General features: G+C 37.1%; 1 protein-coding gene across 8 annotated transcripts in view; it reads right to left on the reverse strand.

The window, feature by feature from the left end:
• LRRC9 (leucine rich repeat containing 9) overlaps positions 1-16,841 on the reverse strand; it is a 127,059-nt gene that overhangs the window by 93,846 nt on the left and 16,372 nt on the right. For 7 of the 8 annotated variants that reach the window (XR_015252334.1, XM_086709625.1, XM_086709623.1 and 4 more), the window contains exons 7-10: positions 15,204-15,386; positions 7,750-7,905; positions 4,770-4,966; positions 3,756-3,887 (exon numbers count right to left, since the gene is read on the reverse strand). Coding sequence is in view for 7 of the 8 variants with exons in the window: in XM_086709625.1 (XP_086565751.1) it covers positions 3,756-3,887; positions 4,770-4,966; positions 7,750-7,905; positions 15,204-15,386 (668 nt within the window). In the remaining variant the exon portion in view is untranslated. The remainder of the gene's footprint in view (positions 1-3,755; positions 3,888-4,769; positions 4,967-7,749; positions 7,906-15,203; positions 15,387-16,841) is intronic. The other variant, XM_086709624.1, reaches the window with a different exon arrangement.

Genomic DNA, 16,841 nt, shown 5'->3' on the forward strand with positions numbered 1-16,841 from the left:
TGGCACAGGAAACTCCATGAAGAGGAATCCTTTCATAGAGCTTTTCTCTGCCTGGAAATTCAGTAGCTGAGCCCTTCTTCACATAGAATTCCTACAGCCCTGGAGACTGGGAACCCCCGTGCTAATGGGACGTGGGCTCTGTGCTATCTGGAATCAGAGAACTAAAGCCATTCAATAAATCACCTGGTCAAGCTGGAAATGAGAAGATATCATTCACAGAATGCCAGAATACTGCTAGAGGAGGGAGAACCAAACCTATAACTGACTAGGAAGTACTGTGACACTCTGTATTATCAGTTCCTCGTAGAAGAGGACACTTCTCATAGCATTGTTGGTAACGTGCTACATGCACTGGGCAGCATCTCATTACTGACCTGAGATATATGCTTTCTAGTCTGAACCTCAAATAATAACTGTAGTAACTTATATAAAATAATATCTAAATCTCTTATACCTCTCTTCCAAGGGGTCCCAAAGACTTAAGGGCGAAATTCAAACTACCAGCTCGCAGTGAGCTTTAATGATCAGGCCTTTGTCATGTGGAAATACTGTAGTTCTCCAAACGTATTATAATAGTTCCATACCTTTTCACCACATGCTGTTTCCTCTGCTTAGGAAGTCCGTCCCCTAATTCTGTGTATAGTTAACTTCTATCTGTCCCTCAAATTTCAGATCAAAGTATCTCCCTCAGATGTCCCCACTTCCCAAAACCTTCTCTACACCCCCATTCTGGTTTGAATGTCATTCTTCTCCAGACCAACAGTTATCCCAGAATTTAGTACTGCTTCATTTCCATAGTCTCCCGTACCAGATGACAGCCTGGATGAGAGCAGAAACTATAACTTTTATCCCTAGCACCTAGAATAGAATCTGGCCCATGGTAGAAACCCAGTGGATGGATGCTGAGCAAGTGAACACAATAGAAAAGATTCAAAGATGAATAAGAATGTAGTCTCTATCTTCACTGAGTTTATAAACAAATGGAGCAGAAAAGTAATGGGACAAACATAGGCAAAATTATAACTGAGTAGAAGATAGGAGAGATGCAACATAGTGCTGTGAAGATTCAAAGAGAATAATAATGACTAATCTGATAAAGATGACAAAGATATTCCTCACAAAAGATGGCTCTTGATGTTGGCCTTGAAGATAAAGTAAGTTTTGACAGACAATGATAGAGAGTGAGGGCAAGGATGTAAGGTATTCTGGGTGAAGGAAGCAGAACAGAGGAAACCACGGTGGTGCACCAGGTATGTCCCAAGAGCAGTGAGGCACACATAGTTTGGCTGACTCTGGGGGGGTTGGAAAAGTAGTAGGATGGTTTGAACACCAAATGGTGAAGCCCACTGAATATTGGGGTGAAAGGTTTGAATATCACTTGGAAAATAACAGGTTGCTACAAAAGGCTTTTATTTGTTTTACACAGTGCTCTCTGTGTAGGAGGTGTGCCAGCAGGGACCACATAGGAAATCATTTGGTTATCTTTACTGATTGATTAGCAAATACCAAGTACCTGCTATATGCAGACACTGTACTACACCCAACGTGGGGCTTGAACTCATGACCTCCAGGTCAAGAGTCGCATACTCTACCGACTGAGCCAACCAGGCGCCCCAGGAGCTATTTCATAGTATCCATAAAAAATCACAGCTAAGGTGGCCAAGTTTGTAAAAAAACAATCCTTCAAATTCTGCCAATGTAGATTTGATTTTCTTCTTAAAATGGATCAAGGCTGTTATTACTAAAGCCAAGTAAACAATTGCTAACGCTTATCAAAATCCATCAAGCTAATTTACTATCAGGTTGACATAGTTACCTAATGGCTTTTTAGTCATTTTGCTTTTATGTATTTTTTCCTTATCATCTACTTGTTTTGTAAAGAGACTACTCTGCAATAAGTTAAAAAGAAACGGAAATAATAATAAACAAATCTGTTTAGGTTGAGTGAATATAAATGAAAGACTGAAAAATTTTTCATGCACCCTGCAGACAGACACCATTCAATTTTTGTACTTGAAAAATCAAGGCCTTTATTTGTTTATATGGGAAATGGGATGAATCCCCTTTATATCTTTGCACATAAAAATCAAGTGTTGTGGTTAAGTGAATAGTGGTAACTGCTGGGCCATTGATGTACTGATACAAGAGAAAATATTTTAAACGGTCTATTTCTCACTTGGGCAGAACTTCTCATGGCTTAAAGTAATTCATAACAATTACATATTTTAATTTATAAAATGTTAATACAGGGGCGCCTGGGTGGCTCAGTCGGTTGAGCATCCGACTTCGGCTCAGGTCATGATCTCACAGTTTGTGAGTTTGAGCCCCACGTCGGGCTCTGTGCTGACAGCTCAGAGCCTGGAGCCTGCTTTGGATTCTGGGTCTCCCTCTCTCTCTGCCCCTAACCCACTCACATTCTGTCTCTGTCTCTCTCAAAAATAAACATATAAAAAGTTAATACGAATTTTGCATTTTACTCCATAAAAGTCGGTGTTTGTTTCAACACTGACTGCAAATACAATCCGCTGGGATGCTGGATCAAGTCCATTCAATCACTTTACGTGCTTCCTGCTTTCTCTCTACACATCCAAATTCGCAGTATGCTCTAGGGTTCTAGGGCAAGCTTTGGCTTGTTCACAGCTCCCCAGTTTTGAGGAAATGATTACAGAAATGTGGAAGTTATAATTAGTGATATTTTCTGCTGCAAACCTTTGCTTTCCTTCCTTCCTTCCTTCCTTCCTTCCTTCCTTCCTTCCTTCCTTCCTTCCTTCCTTCCTTTCTTTCTTTCTTCCTTCCTTCCTTCCTTCCTTCCTTCCTTCCTTCAGAATCATTTTCTAAGTTGTACCCTCAAGTTGAGGCAACACAGCCATTTCCTTGTTTGTACCAGGAGGCTTCAATTACGAAGTGTGTATGCCCGTTTCCTGCCTGTTTCTGGTGGCTGTCTGCATTTCTGCCTAAATGGACTTTTAACCCAAACTCCTGGGTTTTAAGTGTATGCCTTATTTCAACTCACAGAGTCCATGTGCACCCTGACTCTAGCCAGCTCTAGACAACTGGTTTGACTTTGACTATGGACCCCCAGGAAATTTGCTATGGTGCCTCCCTCAGTGTCTGCGACCTGCTGTTGCCAATCCTGCTCCTGCGTTCCTTCTCTATTGTAGGTTCTCACACAATATTCAGAATCCAGGGCCACGTCCAGTCAAGAAATGAACAGTTTAAACATATATAAAATTAATACTTGGCCATAAACATAAAAAAATTTATTCTGGCTCTTGGGCTAAGGGAAATTGGATAAAGAGCAATGAAATATCATTAGGATGTTCTCAAGATTAGCCCACAGCAATTATGTAAACAGAAAAACATATTGGTGGCAAAATAGGTAACAGCTACTCTTCAGTGGATGAACATTCTATATGAGAAGTGTTTTGAAAATTAGACATTTTAAGACTTTATAAGTTGATATTTTAGCTGATGATCCTAAGCACCTAAAATTATTTATTTTTTTAAAGTTTATTTATTTTGAGAGCAACAGAGGCAGCATGAGTGGGGGAGGAGCACAGAGAGAGGGAGAGAGAATCCTAAGCAGGCTCTGCACTGACAGCATGGAGCCCGACGCGGGACTCGAACCCACGAACCATGAGATCATGACCTGAGCTGATACCAAGGGTCAGATGTTCAATTGACTGAGTTACCCAGGCACCCCTAAGCACCTAAAATTATTTTTAAGTCTGTAATTAAATTTCAAACAGATTTACCAGTCATCAGATTGAGTGCCTTCTTCAAAGTGGATATTTCCCACAGTTTCCAACTCAATTAACAAAAATGGGATCCATAAGCCATGGCTTTTCTTCTTTTGTTTTACTTCAACATGATAAATTGCTTCAATCCTATTTAAGAGAAAAATTAAGTTATTAGAAAAACCTAAATATCACAACATTAAAATTATAGTTTAAATAGATTTAAAAAAAAAAAGGCTGATATGAAAATATAAGGCGTTTGTCAATGGGTACAGAAAGCTTGGTGTTAACAGTTAAACCAAGTTAAAGACATTCTGTTTCTGGCAATAAGGTTAGAAGTCTCTCCTGGCTCTGCCGCTTATGGCTCGCAGATCTTTTGATGCTGCGGTTTCTCAGTAAAATGGCAATATTAACAGTACCTACACCTGAAAAGGCTTTTTTTTTTTTTTTTGACGATTCTATGCAAAATACATACAAAGCTTTTAGCAAAGAATTTGGCAGAGTAAGAAATAAGTGTTAGCTGTTAGTAGTAGTAGTAGAAGCAGTAGTAGGATCAGTAGTAGTATTTACAGGGCAAACTAACTTTATCCATTTAATGCCCTAGTAAATAAAAAATTATTGGTACTTACTAAATCTTCTGCTTTATATGTCTAGTTGAAACTCAGCCAGAGTTTGTTCTACGTGACTCCAGACAACTATGTATGTGCTTTGCTCAGTCAGGTCTATGTGGTGAGTTTCTCCATCAGTAGCAGCTCTATTTTTAGTTTGCAGACACTAGAGCAGTGATGTGACAAGAAGCCACTAGGGGGAAGTTTGCTGTGCCTAATTAAGCATTGCCTCTGTAAAAAACTATGTATGTCGGCTTTGAATCAATGATGTCTATCTCTGCTGGGAATGGGACTAGAAACACATTCTGTGTTTTACTTCATAATTCTTTCCACCCCTGAGGAAGAGAACTGAGCTCGACTGATAGCCTAGAACATTCTATCCTCTCATGTTTCAAATTTGAACTAGACAATTCATAAAACATACTCATCTAGTTTTTTGTTCCAGAATGTTACCCTTTCATTCAAGGCATTTAGTTTGGTCAGTATCTTCTGTTGAAGATTTGGCTCTTCTGTGACAGTTTCACACTTCTCTGATTTTTCAAGTTCAGCTACTTTATTGTTATTGGATCTATCACTGTGCCCTTTGCCAGATCCCTTGAGTTCCGCAAGTTCCCGTTCCAGCTGTTGAAATCAGTGTGCCATAGAGCAAAACATTTTAGTGGAATTATGAAATATATAGTTAACTTAAAAAAAGAAAATAGAAATTTAGGTAATAAATAGGCCAAACGCATAAAAACATGCCAAACGTGCAATTACAACTTTGGCGCAAGTTTAGTCAGTCAATTTCTTTTGACCAAAGGACATTCTTAAATACTTCAAACATGGCAGTTCTTTTCATTGAAATGAGAAAAGCAAAGAAATTGATTTTTAAATATTAGTGATGAGCTTCCTTCTATCAAAGCCAAAGTAAAATTACAACAAATACTGGTTTGGGTATAAATAAAATATTAAAACTTCAAGGTAATGTGACATTTATCACACCTACTTTTCAATTTTTCAGTATTTTTTTTAAGTACTTTGGTATTCTGGGAAAAAAATCAACCATAGAAAATATATAAAAGATGTATATTGAGATGCATATTTTTCCCCTTGCCTCAGTCTCCTATATATGGCTCAGCACGGCAATGTTTTTATTTAAATTTTGATTGTTTTTTCTTGTTCATAGTGGACTTTTTTGGCATTCATTTGTATTTTTTAAAAAATATTGCGTTAGAAATGATTTATTGTGATTACTGAGGTGTTTAGCACTCTAATTTTGGGCCTGCAGTGAGTACCTCACTTGCCTTGCCTTAACCCCAGCTTTGTAGGATTTCAAGATACATTGGAGAGATTTTTTATAAATAGAAATTTACTGATTATCTGTCCTCACCTCTATAATGGCTATATCCAGCTATTAAAAGCAAATCAAGCATATTTTTAAAAATGTCTATAGTTTATCTAATCTACAGGTATTATTTTTCACATTTGCAGATTTTCCTTAATACATGCATTTGTACACAAAAATAGATATAAAATGATTTTCATATACTGGTTCATTTCTTATCCAAAAATAAATGTTAATGTTTCACTTTAAGGATATCTATTATATTATTAATTCAAGCCCGTTTATTTTAGGAAGAGCATTAAATATATTTAAAAGACTTGGTTTTTAATGGCAGTATACTACTCTACCTTAAGAGTGAATAATTCTTCCTCTTTAGTTAAACAATTAGGTAAGTTTCCAATTTTTTGTTGTTATTAATAGTGTAGTGATAAATATCTTATGTATGTGAATTTTATCCAAATCCTTAGAACAGAGTGCTACCAGTAGGTTTACTGGGTCAAACGCTGCAAGCATTTTTTAGGCTGTGAATACATATGACCCAAATTACATTTCATTGGTGGTGTAGTAGGGTCATACTCATCTTCACCAGCCTGAGTACTGTCACGTGTTACACTTTGACAATTTTATAGGAGAAAATGATTGTTCGTTATCTTAATTCACACTTGGAAATTAATAACCAAGTTAAGCTCTTCTTTCAAATCTTAGTCATTTTTTAATTTCTTCTTTTGTGAAACAGAAGCTTATGTACTTTGCTCAGTTTTTCTATTTGAATATTTGCTTTTTGTGTTGTTTATTTATGAATGCCTATACTAAGGTTGTCCATCATGGTTTTTTATTTATTTATTTATTTTTTTAATTTTTTTTTTTCAACGTTTATTTATTTTTGGGACAGAGAGAGACAGAGCATGAACGGGCGAGGGGCAGAGAGAGAGGGAGACACAGAATCGGAAACAGGCTCCAGGCTCTGAGCCATCAGCCCAGAGCCCGACGCGGGGCTCGAACTCACGGACCGTGAGATCGTGACCTGGTTGAAGTCGGACGCCCAACCGACTGCGCCACCCAGGCGCCCCCATCATGGTTTTTTAAAAAGATTTATTTTTAAGTGATCTCTACACACAGTGTGGGGCTCGAACTCACAACCCCAAGATCAAGAGTCACATGGTCTACTAACTGAGCCAGCCAGATGCCCCCATCATGTTTGCTGAAAACTGTTTATTTTTATTAACGATCCTTTTTAGTACCAAAGCATTTTACTTTTATTTTTTGCAATCAGATCTACATTCTGTTCTTTTGTTATTTCTAGTATTCCTTTTATTTGGCAGGCTGAGATCAGTTAACCATATTCATCTATATATTCTTCAGTTGTTTTCATGTTTTTTCATTTTTAATTTAGTTCTTTTTTTCTCCCCACTGGCATTTTTTTTTTTTGGTAAAGTGTAAACTAAGAATCCAATTCCCCTACCCCCCAAATAATTTATTTTTCTAACACTTGTAGAATAATTATATTTTCTTACTTTAAAAAAATACAGTAAGTTCTTATATATAAAAAGTTCTATTTTGAGGTTAATAATCCTTCATTTTTCAAAGCCTACTGTTGGTAAAGGAAATCCAATTTACTCTAAGTAAAAAAAGCACACATAATATAACTACCAAAGTACAGCTTGCTTTAAAGGTCTCATCTGGTTTTAATACCTTAAAAGTATTATTAAAGGGAAATTTTAGCACTTTAGACCAAAAAATTAATTTTGAGCACAGCCTGAATATGTCTAATAAAAATACAGCTGAAATAAACTCTAATAGATTTCAATAACTTTTGGAATCATACTGAATTACACAGCTTTTTAAAACATTTATAAATTTATAAGCCTCTACCTTTTTACAGTTGTAGATTTCTAAGCACACAACGAAGCTTGGTCAAGCAAATGGAATCAAAGGTTTAGAAGCAAACTTGGAAGTAGTAATAAAAAAATTATTTCTATATGTGTATACATATATATATATATAATTTAAAAGATAATGCTGTCTTATCACCAGTTTTCTGAAGATATGGCCATTAAAATTTTACAATACTGAATCTTACATTTTTTTTCACAAAGCTAAATAATTTTATTCTTTCTTCTGGCAATTTCTGTAATTTGCATTTTCGTTCATTCAATTTTTCAAGGTCTTCATGAAGATGCCTCTGAACAGTTTTTATACGCATATTGTAATACATTATTTTTTTCATTGCTGTGGTCTAAAAGTGAGAAAATAAAAACAAATAAACGATCAGCTGAAGCAAAAAACATTATTAAGTTTGGTAGCATTATGGGAGTGTGATATGTTCTATACAACCACTGGAAAATTTTACATGCCCAATAACTCATAATGATGATAGCTGAAATGATAATGGCTATACAGAGTGCTATATTTAAACAATAAGCAAAATATAAAATTCCAAATATTTTCTTTGTGGATATTTTAAGTTAAGGCATATTCATATTTATTTCGAGGATGACAACATAAAGTGCTTCCAGATAGAATTCAATTTATAAAATCTTATCATTTAGCTAATAAAGCATATTGCTAAAAAGCAAATAGGTCACTGCATTATTCCTTTTTAATTAACTTAGGGAAAAATACATCAAAAGCATTAAAAGCAAATGTAACATTTTTTAAAAGCATGGGTAAGAAATAGAATTTGAGGGGCGCCTGGGTGGCGCAGTCGGTTAAGCATCCGACTTCAGCCAGGTCACGATCTCGCGGTCCGTGGGTTCGAGCCCCGCGTCAGGCTCTGGGCTGATGGCTCAGAGCCTGGAGCCTGTTTCCGATTCTGTGTCTCCCTCTCTCTCTGCCCCTCCCCCGTTCATGCTCTGTCTCTCTCTGTCCCAAAAATAAATAAACGTTGAAAAAAAAAATTTAAAAAAAAAAAAAAAAAAAGAAATAGAATTTGATTCCCCCCCAATTCTATAAAAGGATGCTCTAAATAAACTTGTTTTAGATTGAGCAAATGACTAAATTGTCAATCTAATCCCATTACCTAGAATATCTTAATACCAGTGGATTATCTAGTTATAATAAATATATAATAAATAGATTAAATCTACTATTAAGAAATACACCAGCTAAATGGTACCTACAAGTAATATTAGTCAAAAGGAACTAGCTGAGGAGAAAATAAGCAAATCAGATGCACTATTAAATGTGACCTAGTTTTAACTGTTTACCTGAAATAATGAAGACATTTCTCTTTATTAGGTTATCTGTACCTTAAATAATTTGGAAGGCTTGCACACTGTTCTGGACATGTATTTTCATAGATGCACGCTCTTGTTATGTGATTTATTTGTTAGAAAGTGGATAATCAAGATCCCAACAGAATTATTTGGCATAAAATATAGAATAGACACAGTTATATGGCATGATGAACAGGCCAAAAGAATTCCCTTTCCCAACATATGAAGTTCTGAGATTGAAATCACTAAATTCCTCTATAAAAAATAAGGCATCAGTAACAGAGAACAGTTCAGAAAAAACACGCTTGTAAGATAATGATTAATAGATAAAAAATTCCTGATAAAGAAGAGCTTATTTTGTAAGGGCAACTGAGAAGAAAAACAGTAATTAAAGAAATGGCAAGTGGTGTTAATTTTTTGCCTATTTGGAGAAAATGGAAAATCCAATAAAGAATGCTTTGAGTCAGTGTAAAAATTTTCTATTGAATTCTTAAATTTAAAACAAGAGAACGTGGGTAAAGATAGGATTGCTAAATAAAAGATAAGATTCTAAGTTAAACTTGAACTTCAGGTAAATAATAAATCATGTTTGGCACAAAAACAGACACATAGACCAATGGAATAGAATAGAAACCCCAGAACTAGACCCACAAATGTATGGCCAACTAATCTTTGACAAAGCAGGAAAGAGTATCCAATGGAAAAAAGACAGTCTCTTTAACAAATGGTGCTGGGAGAACTGGACAGCAACATGCAGAAGGTTGAAACTAGACCACTTTCTCACACCATTCACAAAAATAAACTCAAAATGGATAAAGGACCTGAATGTGAGACAGGAAACCATCAAAACCTTAGAGGAGAAAGCAGGAAAAGACCTCTCTGACCTCAGCCGTAGCAATTTCTTACTTGACACATCCCCAAAGGCAAGGGAATTAAAAGCAAAAATGAACTACTGGGACCTTATGAAGATAAAAAGCTTCTGCACAGCAAAGGAAACAACCAACAAAACTAAAAGGCAACCAACGAAATGGAAAAAGATATTTGCAAATGACATATTGGACAAAGGACTAGTATCCAAAATCTATAAAGAGCTCACCAAACTCCACACCCGAAAAACAAATAATCCAGTGAAAAAATGGGCAGAAAACATGCATAGACACTTCTCTAAAGAAGACATCCGGATGGCCAACAGGCACGTGAAAAGATGCTCAACGTCGCTCCTCATCAGGGAAATACAAATCAAAACCACACTCAGATATCACCTCACGCCAGTCAGAGTGGCCAAAATGAACAAATCAGGAGACTATAGATGCTGGCGAGGATGTGGAGAAACGGGAACCCTCTTGCACTGTTGGTGGGAATGCAAATTGGTGCAGCCACTCTGGAAAACAGTGTGGAAGTTCCTCAAAAAATTAAAAACAGACCTACCCTATGACCCAGCAATAGCACTGCTAGGAATTTACCCAAGGGATACAGGACTACTGATGCACAGGGGCACTTGTACCCCAATGTTTATAGCAGCACTCTCAACAATAGCCAAATTATGGAAAGAGCCTAAATGTCCATCAACTGATGAATGGATAAAGAAATTGTGGTTTATATACACAATGGAGTACTACGTGGCAATGAGGAAGAATGAAATATGGCCCTTTGTAGCAACATGGATGGAACTGGAGAGTGTGATACTAAGTGAAATAAGCCATACAGAGAAAGACAGATACCCTATGGTTTCACTCTTATGTGGATCCTGAGAAACTTAACAGAAACCCATGGGGGAGGGGAAGGAAAAAAAAAAAAAAGAGGTTAGAGTGGAAGAGAGCCAAAGCATAAGAGACTCTTAAGAACTGAGAACAAACTGAGGGTTGATGGGGGGTGGGAGGGAGGGGAGGGTGGATGATGGGTATTGAGGAGGGCACCTTTTGGGATGAGCACTGGGTGTTGTATGGAAACCAATATGTCAATAAACTTTATATATTGAAAAAAAATAATAAATAATAAATCATGTTTGAGTATAAGTGAATAATTATAACTAAGTTTAATAAATATGATATTAAAACATTATGTGTTGCTTACCCAAAATTCAAATCTAACTTGGGAGTCCCTTGGCAGAGGGGGGACAAAAAATACTGCTTTTATTTTGTTCTTAATTTTTATTTTTGAATAAGTAATATGCTCATGTTTCAAACACCAAAATAATTGAAAAATACACAATGAAAAGTACTTCCCACACCTGCTTCCCATCTGCCCAGGTGCCCCACTTTCCACAGATAACTACTAATTTCAGTTTCTAGTGTATCCTTGCACAGTTTCTTCTACTTTATTATTTTTAAATTTTATTTATTTTAATAGGGAAAGCATGAGTTGTGGAGGGGCAGAGAGAGAGGAAGAGAGAATCCCAAGCAGGCTCTGCACAGAGCCCCATGCAGGGCTTGAATCCACAAGCTGTGAGATCATGACCTGAGCTGAAGTCAGATGCTTAACTGACTGAGGCACCCAGGCGCCCCATCTTCTACTTTATTTTTATATTTTATTAAGAATATACCTATATCTACGTTTGGGAACATAAATTGTGATATTTTACTATTTCTGAACTCTTCAATGATCACTTAGTGTGTCATAACAATAAGAGTTATTAATCAGGGTTTTTTTTTGTCCTTGAGAGTATATACTAAGATTCCATAAAAATGGGGAAGACTATGTTGTAAACTGTACATAAACAGTAAATCAACTTTGTAGGCTTACTATATTCAACTTGCTTTTCTGTGTTTGGATTTTGAGAATGTCAAACTCATTTTCACTATTCCACTTTGGCGGAATTACTTGTCCGTTTTTTTTTTTTTTTTTTTTTTTGTAAATAGTCTAACTATAATGCTAAATTCAGTTGCATGTTTGTATGAAGTTAAGATAAAACATGTTCCATTTGCTTCTTTGATTACCAAAAAAGAATGAAAAGTCATAGGCTCAACTACAGTTTCATAGTGGTTATTTTTACAGTACTTAACAATTCAAATGTACTTTTATGCCCATTAACTCATTGGGTCCCTACAATAACATTTAGGACAGGTAGTATTTTTATCATCACTACTTTAATAGTTCTGAGAAAGCTGAAGTTTTGGAAGGGAAAGGCCTTGCCTGAGTGGCAGGTTGTGATGGACGCAACTGGAGCTTGAATCCAAGTCTTCTGATTTGAACTCCCATGTTCTTCCCTCTTTCCCATGCTGACTCCCTGCTGGTCCTCCTGACTTTCCTTGTCACTTATAGTTTACACAAACTACTCCACAGCCATGGGTGAAAATTTGAAGAATCGACAGTACTCTGCTCAAGAGTTTACCACATTGGAGAACTGCCACCACCCTCACACAACCTGTCTTCGTATGAATGGTAATGAAGAAAGCACCTTGGAAATCTATATGCAATTCTTACATAAAAACACTTTGAATGTGAAAAATCATCTTGATCTAAATCAAAAGTTGAGCAATATTAGTATATAATATATCCTATTTTTGCCTTAAAACGGTGAAGAAAGGATAAATATTTTATAGTGGGAAAACTGAAATATAATGACATAATTTAAGAGAAGATATCAGGAATCGTGTAACAATTCTTTATTTTGTTCTTTGAATGCTACTACTTCTGACATATACAAGACTAAACCGAATGTATGACAATCTTAGGCAGAATGTCAAAAGAACCTGCTTTTCTTAGTTCTCTTCTTCCATCTCATCAGCAGGTTCCTCCTCCCTCCCCAATCTCCAACACCCAACTGACACACTTCTCCATTTACACCATTCCCTTGGTGATTTATCCAGTCCCTGGCTCCACGTACCATCTTTCTGCCTTCAATTCTCATATTTATATCTCCAACCCAGGCAACCCTCTTAAATAGCAGACTCATGTACCCAATTACTTTTTGAACATATCCTCTTACATGTTCAAAAGATTGCTCAAAATTATATGTCTGAAATTAAACCATGATTCTTCCTTTCAACAGACTTCTTCCATATTCTTCCTCATCTCATCAAACAGTGACTTCTTCCCTCCTTCAGTTGCTCAGGCCAGTAGCTTGGAATTATTGTTTCTTTCTTTCCTCTGCACTTCACATCCACTCTATCAGCAAATCCAGATGGGTTCCCCCTTCGAACTACATACAGAATATGACTACTTTTCACCACCTCTTCTACTACCACCTTATATCAAACCATCAACACCTCTCATCCAAGTGACTGGGATCTAACTGGTTACTCTGTGCTCATCTTTTCCCTCAAATCCTCTATTCTTAACCCATTAGCCAGAAGGATCCCTTTAAAAATTTTTTAAATGTTTATTATTTGAGAGAGACAGAGAGAGACAGAGACAGAGAGAGACAGAGAGCAAGCAGGGAAGGGGCAGGGAGAGAGAGGGAGACACAAAATTGGAAGCAGGCTCCAGGCTCCAGGCTCTGAGCTGCCAGCACAGAGCCCAACACGGGGCTCAAACCCACAGACCGTGAGATCATGACCTGAGCTGAATGAAGTTGGCCGCCTAACCAACTGAGCCACCCAGGCGCCCCCAGAAGGATCCCTATAAAACATAAGTAACATAAGTCATTTTGTCTCTCCTCTGCTCAAATTTTTCCAGGGGCTCCGCCTCACTCAAAGTAAAAGCCAAAGTGTTTCTAACATCCTACAGTCTCATCTGATCTCCCCACCCCCCAATTCCTGTCTTCATCTCTTCTCTTCCTCTCACTTACTCAGCTCCACCCACACTAACCTCCTGTTCCTCAAATATGAGAGGCAGGCTCCTGCCTCAAATTCTTTGCATTTGCTGATCCCTGAAAAGCTTGCTCCCTTACTTCCTTCGGTCTCTGACCAAGTGTTGCCTGAGGAATCCTCTCCCAACAATTCTATATACAATAGCCAACACTTCTCCCTCTGCCCCTACCTATAATTCTGTTTCCTTCACCCTTGTTTTATTTTTCTCCATAGCATTTATCACTATCTGACATACTGGTTGTTTTCTTATTTAGTTTCTGAGTATCTGTCTTCTCTCATAAGAGTGTAAGCTCCAAGAAAGCAGAGATTTTGTCTGTTTTGGTCATTCTATATCTCTAGGACCTGAGGTGTGCCTGGAATGTAACAGGTATTAAATATTTGTTAGATAAGTTAATAAGCCAAGTAATTTCATTACCAGCTCACCTTTGAAGAAACTGACTAATGTAGAACTCTGCAGATGATAACAGAAATCTTAAAAAAAATATGATTGTCACTGTGAAGTTTTCCCGTTATTTTTGACTTAATGGTGTTAGAGGAGACATTCTTCCCTGAATCTCCAAAGACTCTGAACATCTGCTAGTAGACAAGAACTCTAGCCCTTTGCTTGATATTGCAAGACAGTTCACTTTTCAGACTGGGATGGGAGAGAGGATAATCTCAGTTTTGGAAAAAAGAGAGGAGAGAATGGATGCTAAGAATAAATCCTCAGGCTGGCAAGACAAGAGAAACAAGATAAATGGATAAAGGCATTCTTTATCTATGTTGACATGATGGATGAACCACAAGGAAAGGAGGGGAGGGCCTCATATGGGGACATCCATGTGCATCCACACTCTAGATACTCAAAACCTGTCTACTGGACGATTAACTGCACAAACGAATGTGGCTCACTGGACTGGAAGGAGAAGAAGAAACATAATCTGGAAAGACTATTAATAAATATGGTGAATTCCTATGCACTCCATTCTGAAATTATAGGTCCTTTGGTGGCATGTGAAAGGAGCCAGCCCCTTTACTGGGAGGTTCACCATCAGTGGCCGCCTAGGAATGGCTCTCTTCAAGATTTGAGAGATCTCCTAGATTCTGGCAGTGTGCGTAGATATACTTCTAGAGAGCCCCAAATCATCTTAATTATATTAAAGTCTACCTAATTCCAGAATACTACCACCAACCATGGATATTTTCTAATTTTGATGTGCAGTATTCCAAATGAGAGGAGGTTACTTGTTTCATTACTACTTTACTTTGGCCTTATTAATTTTTATGTATATAGCACTAGTTCACTTCTTCTTAACACTGATGATCATTTTTCAGATTTATTTCTTTTAGTTTTATAAATTCTGATGTTTTTCTCTTATTTTGCCTTCTAGTACTGTCAAGAACATTGAGATTCTAGTACTAATATTATTATTTATATATATTCATATGAAATATCCAGCTCCTTGGGACAAAAGTAGAGTTGGTGACAAGAACTGACAAGATATTACTACCTACCATATGTGGACATAGCCAGAAAGAAGCAGTTAATTAAACTTCAGTCACAGATTTCTGATTAAAGATGCACTTACATCTGCCAGTTCCTTGATCTGTTTTGCTGACACATCAAACGTGTCAAGTCTTTGAAGGCTAGGCAAGTGATATAATACATGTGTGGAATAATTATACAGCAGACAAACTGGATTGGTTTTATACTGAGGATCATTCAGACATAAATCCTTTAAGTGACGCAGCCTGGTTAAGTTAGTGAGGTCCTAAAACAACAGCAATGATAATGTTCAATTAATTAATTGCAACTGTCCATTTCTTTTTTTATATACCCATTATATAATCTCTATATAAGAGATTTTAAGTAATTTTAAGTAATCTCTATACCCAACGTGGGGCTTGAACTCATAACCCTGAGATCAACAGTCTCATGATCCACTGATGAAGCCAGCCAGTCATCCCACAACTGACCATTTCTAAAGGGGCCATTTGAACACTTAAGATCACCCATAATTTAATGTAATGCATTTTAATATGTGCTTAAACATTTTAAAGTGATTTGGATGGATAAAATGTTTTTTTTCCTCTAGTGAAAAACATGTTAACTACATGAAGAATAGATAACAATAGTTAAATAACAGACTCTCTAAACTATGCATTTTAAAAATAAAAGACCAAAGAGTATTTACTAAATCATGTATTCCACCTGGAACCTTGGAGTCAGTCACTTGAGCACATATATTTTTTAAGATAATGTTGCCACCTTGGAGTCAGTCACTTGAGCACATATATTTTTTAAGATAATGTTGCCACCTTGGAGTCAGTCACTTGAGCACATATATTTTTTAAGATAATGTTGCCACGCAGCCCCTTTGCTAACTATTGCCCCTACTGTCCGCAGGTCTCCTGCTTCCTTCACCACCATTTCCCACTCTTACCACCCTAGGAAGGGTGCTTACCATTCTCCTGGACCTCCAGATCTGTTTTTCTCACCAAAGGCTAGGGGACACCTGTTCTATTATATGCACCACTGAATTCCTGATTTTTAGGGCTTTTTGTTTGTTTTCTGTAAATGCCCTTTCTACCAGTTAATGGCAACTAAAACCTAGCTTTCTCCTGAGAGCCCCTTTTTCCTCACATTCAGTGGAGGGGAAGGGATAGATAATGCACTTCCGGGCCAATGTCTCTCCTGAACATATTTTACACTGAAGTTTAGGTCCTTGTTTACACCTTCCTTTATTTGGTATCTGGTCCCTGCTTAACTCTTCAGTCTTTCCTCTTCTACTGCAACTTTGACATTTCATGTTTTAGTTGTGCTGAGCAACTTGAAATTTCAGAATGTGCCAGACCCTACCTTATCTTTATACCTTCATTCGTGCTGCTGCCTTTGAGTGGATTGAACTTCATCCCAGATTTACCTCGTCTTTCCTGGGAGTCCTGTTTCATCCCCCAAGCTTGGGGTAGAGTCTCCTCCTACGAACTCTCTTAGCCACTGGGTTTACTTTTGTTATAGAATTTATCACAACTCTATTACTAATTTCTTATGCACACACAAGTCTATAAGCTAAGAGTCTATATGGGCTTTGGCCCTCAGTCTACAAGGTTAGAATGGTGATTGCATTTTTAAAGTGTTAAAAAAAACTAAGGAAGAATTCACGACAGAGGCCTGGTGTAGAAGGGTACTATGGTGGGGCTTGCCTTCAACAGATGTAATGCTAATT

This window comes from Puma concolor, chromosome B3, assembly GCF_028749965.1.
Source record: "Puma concolor isolate L17-30 chromosome B3, mPumCon1.1.hap2, whole genome shotgun sequence".
Lineage (NCBI taxonomy): Eukaryota > Metazoa > Chordata > Mammalia > Carnivora > Felidae > Puma > Puma concolor.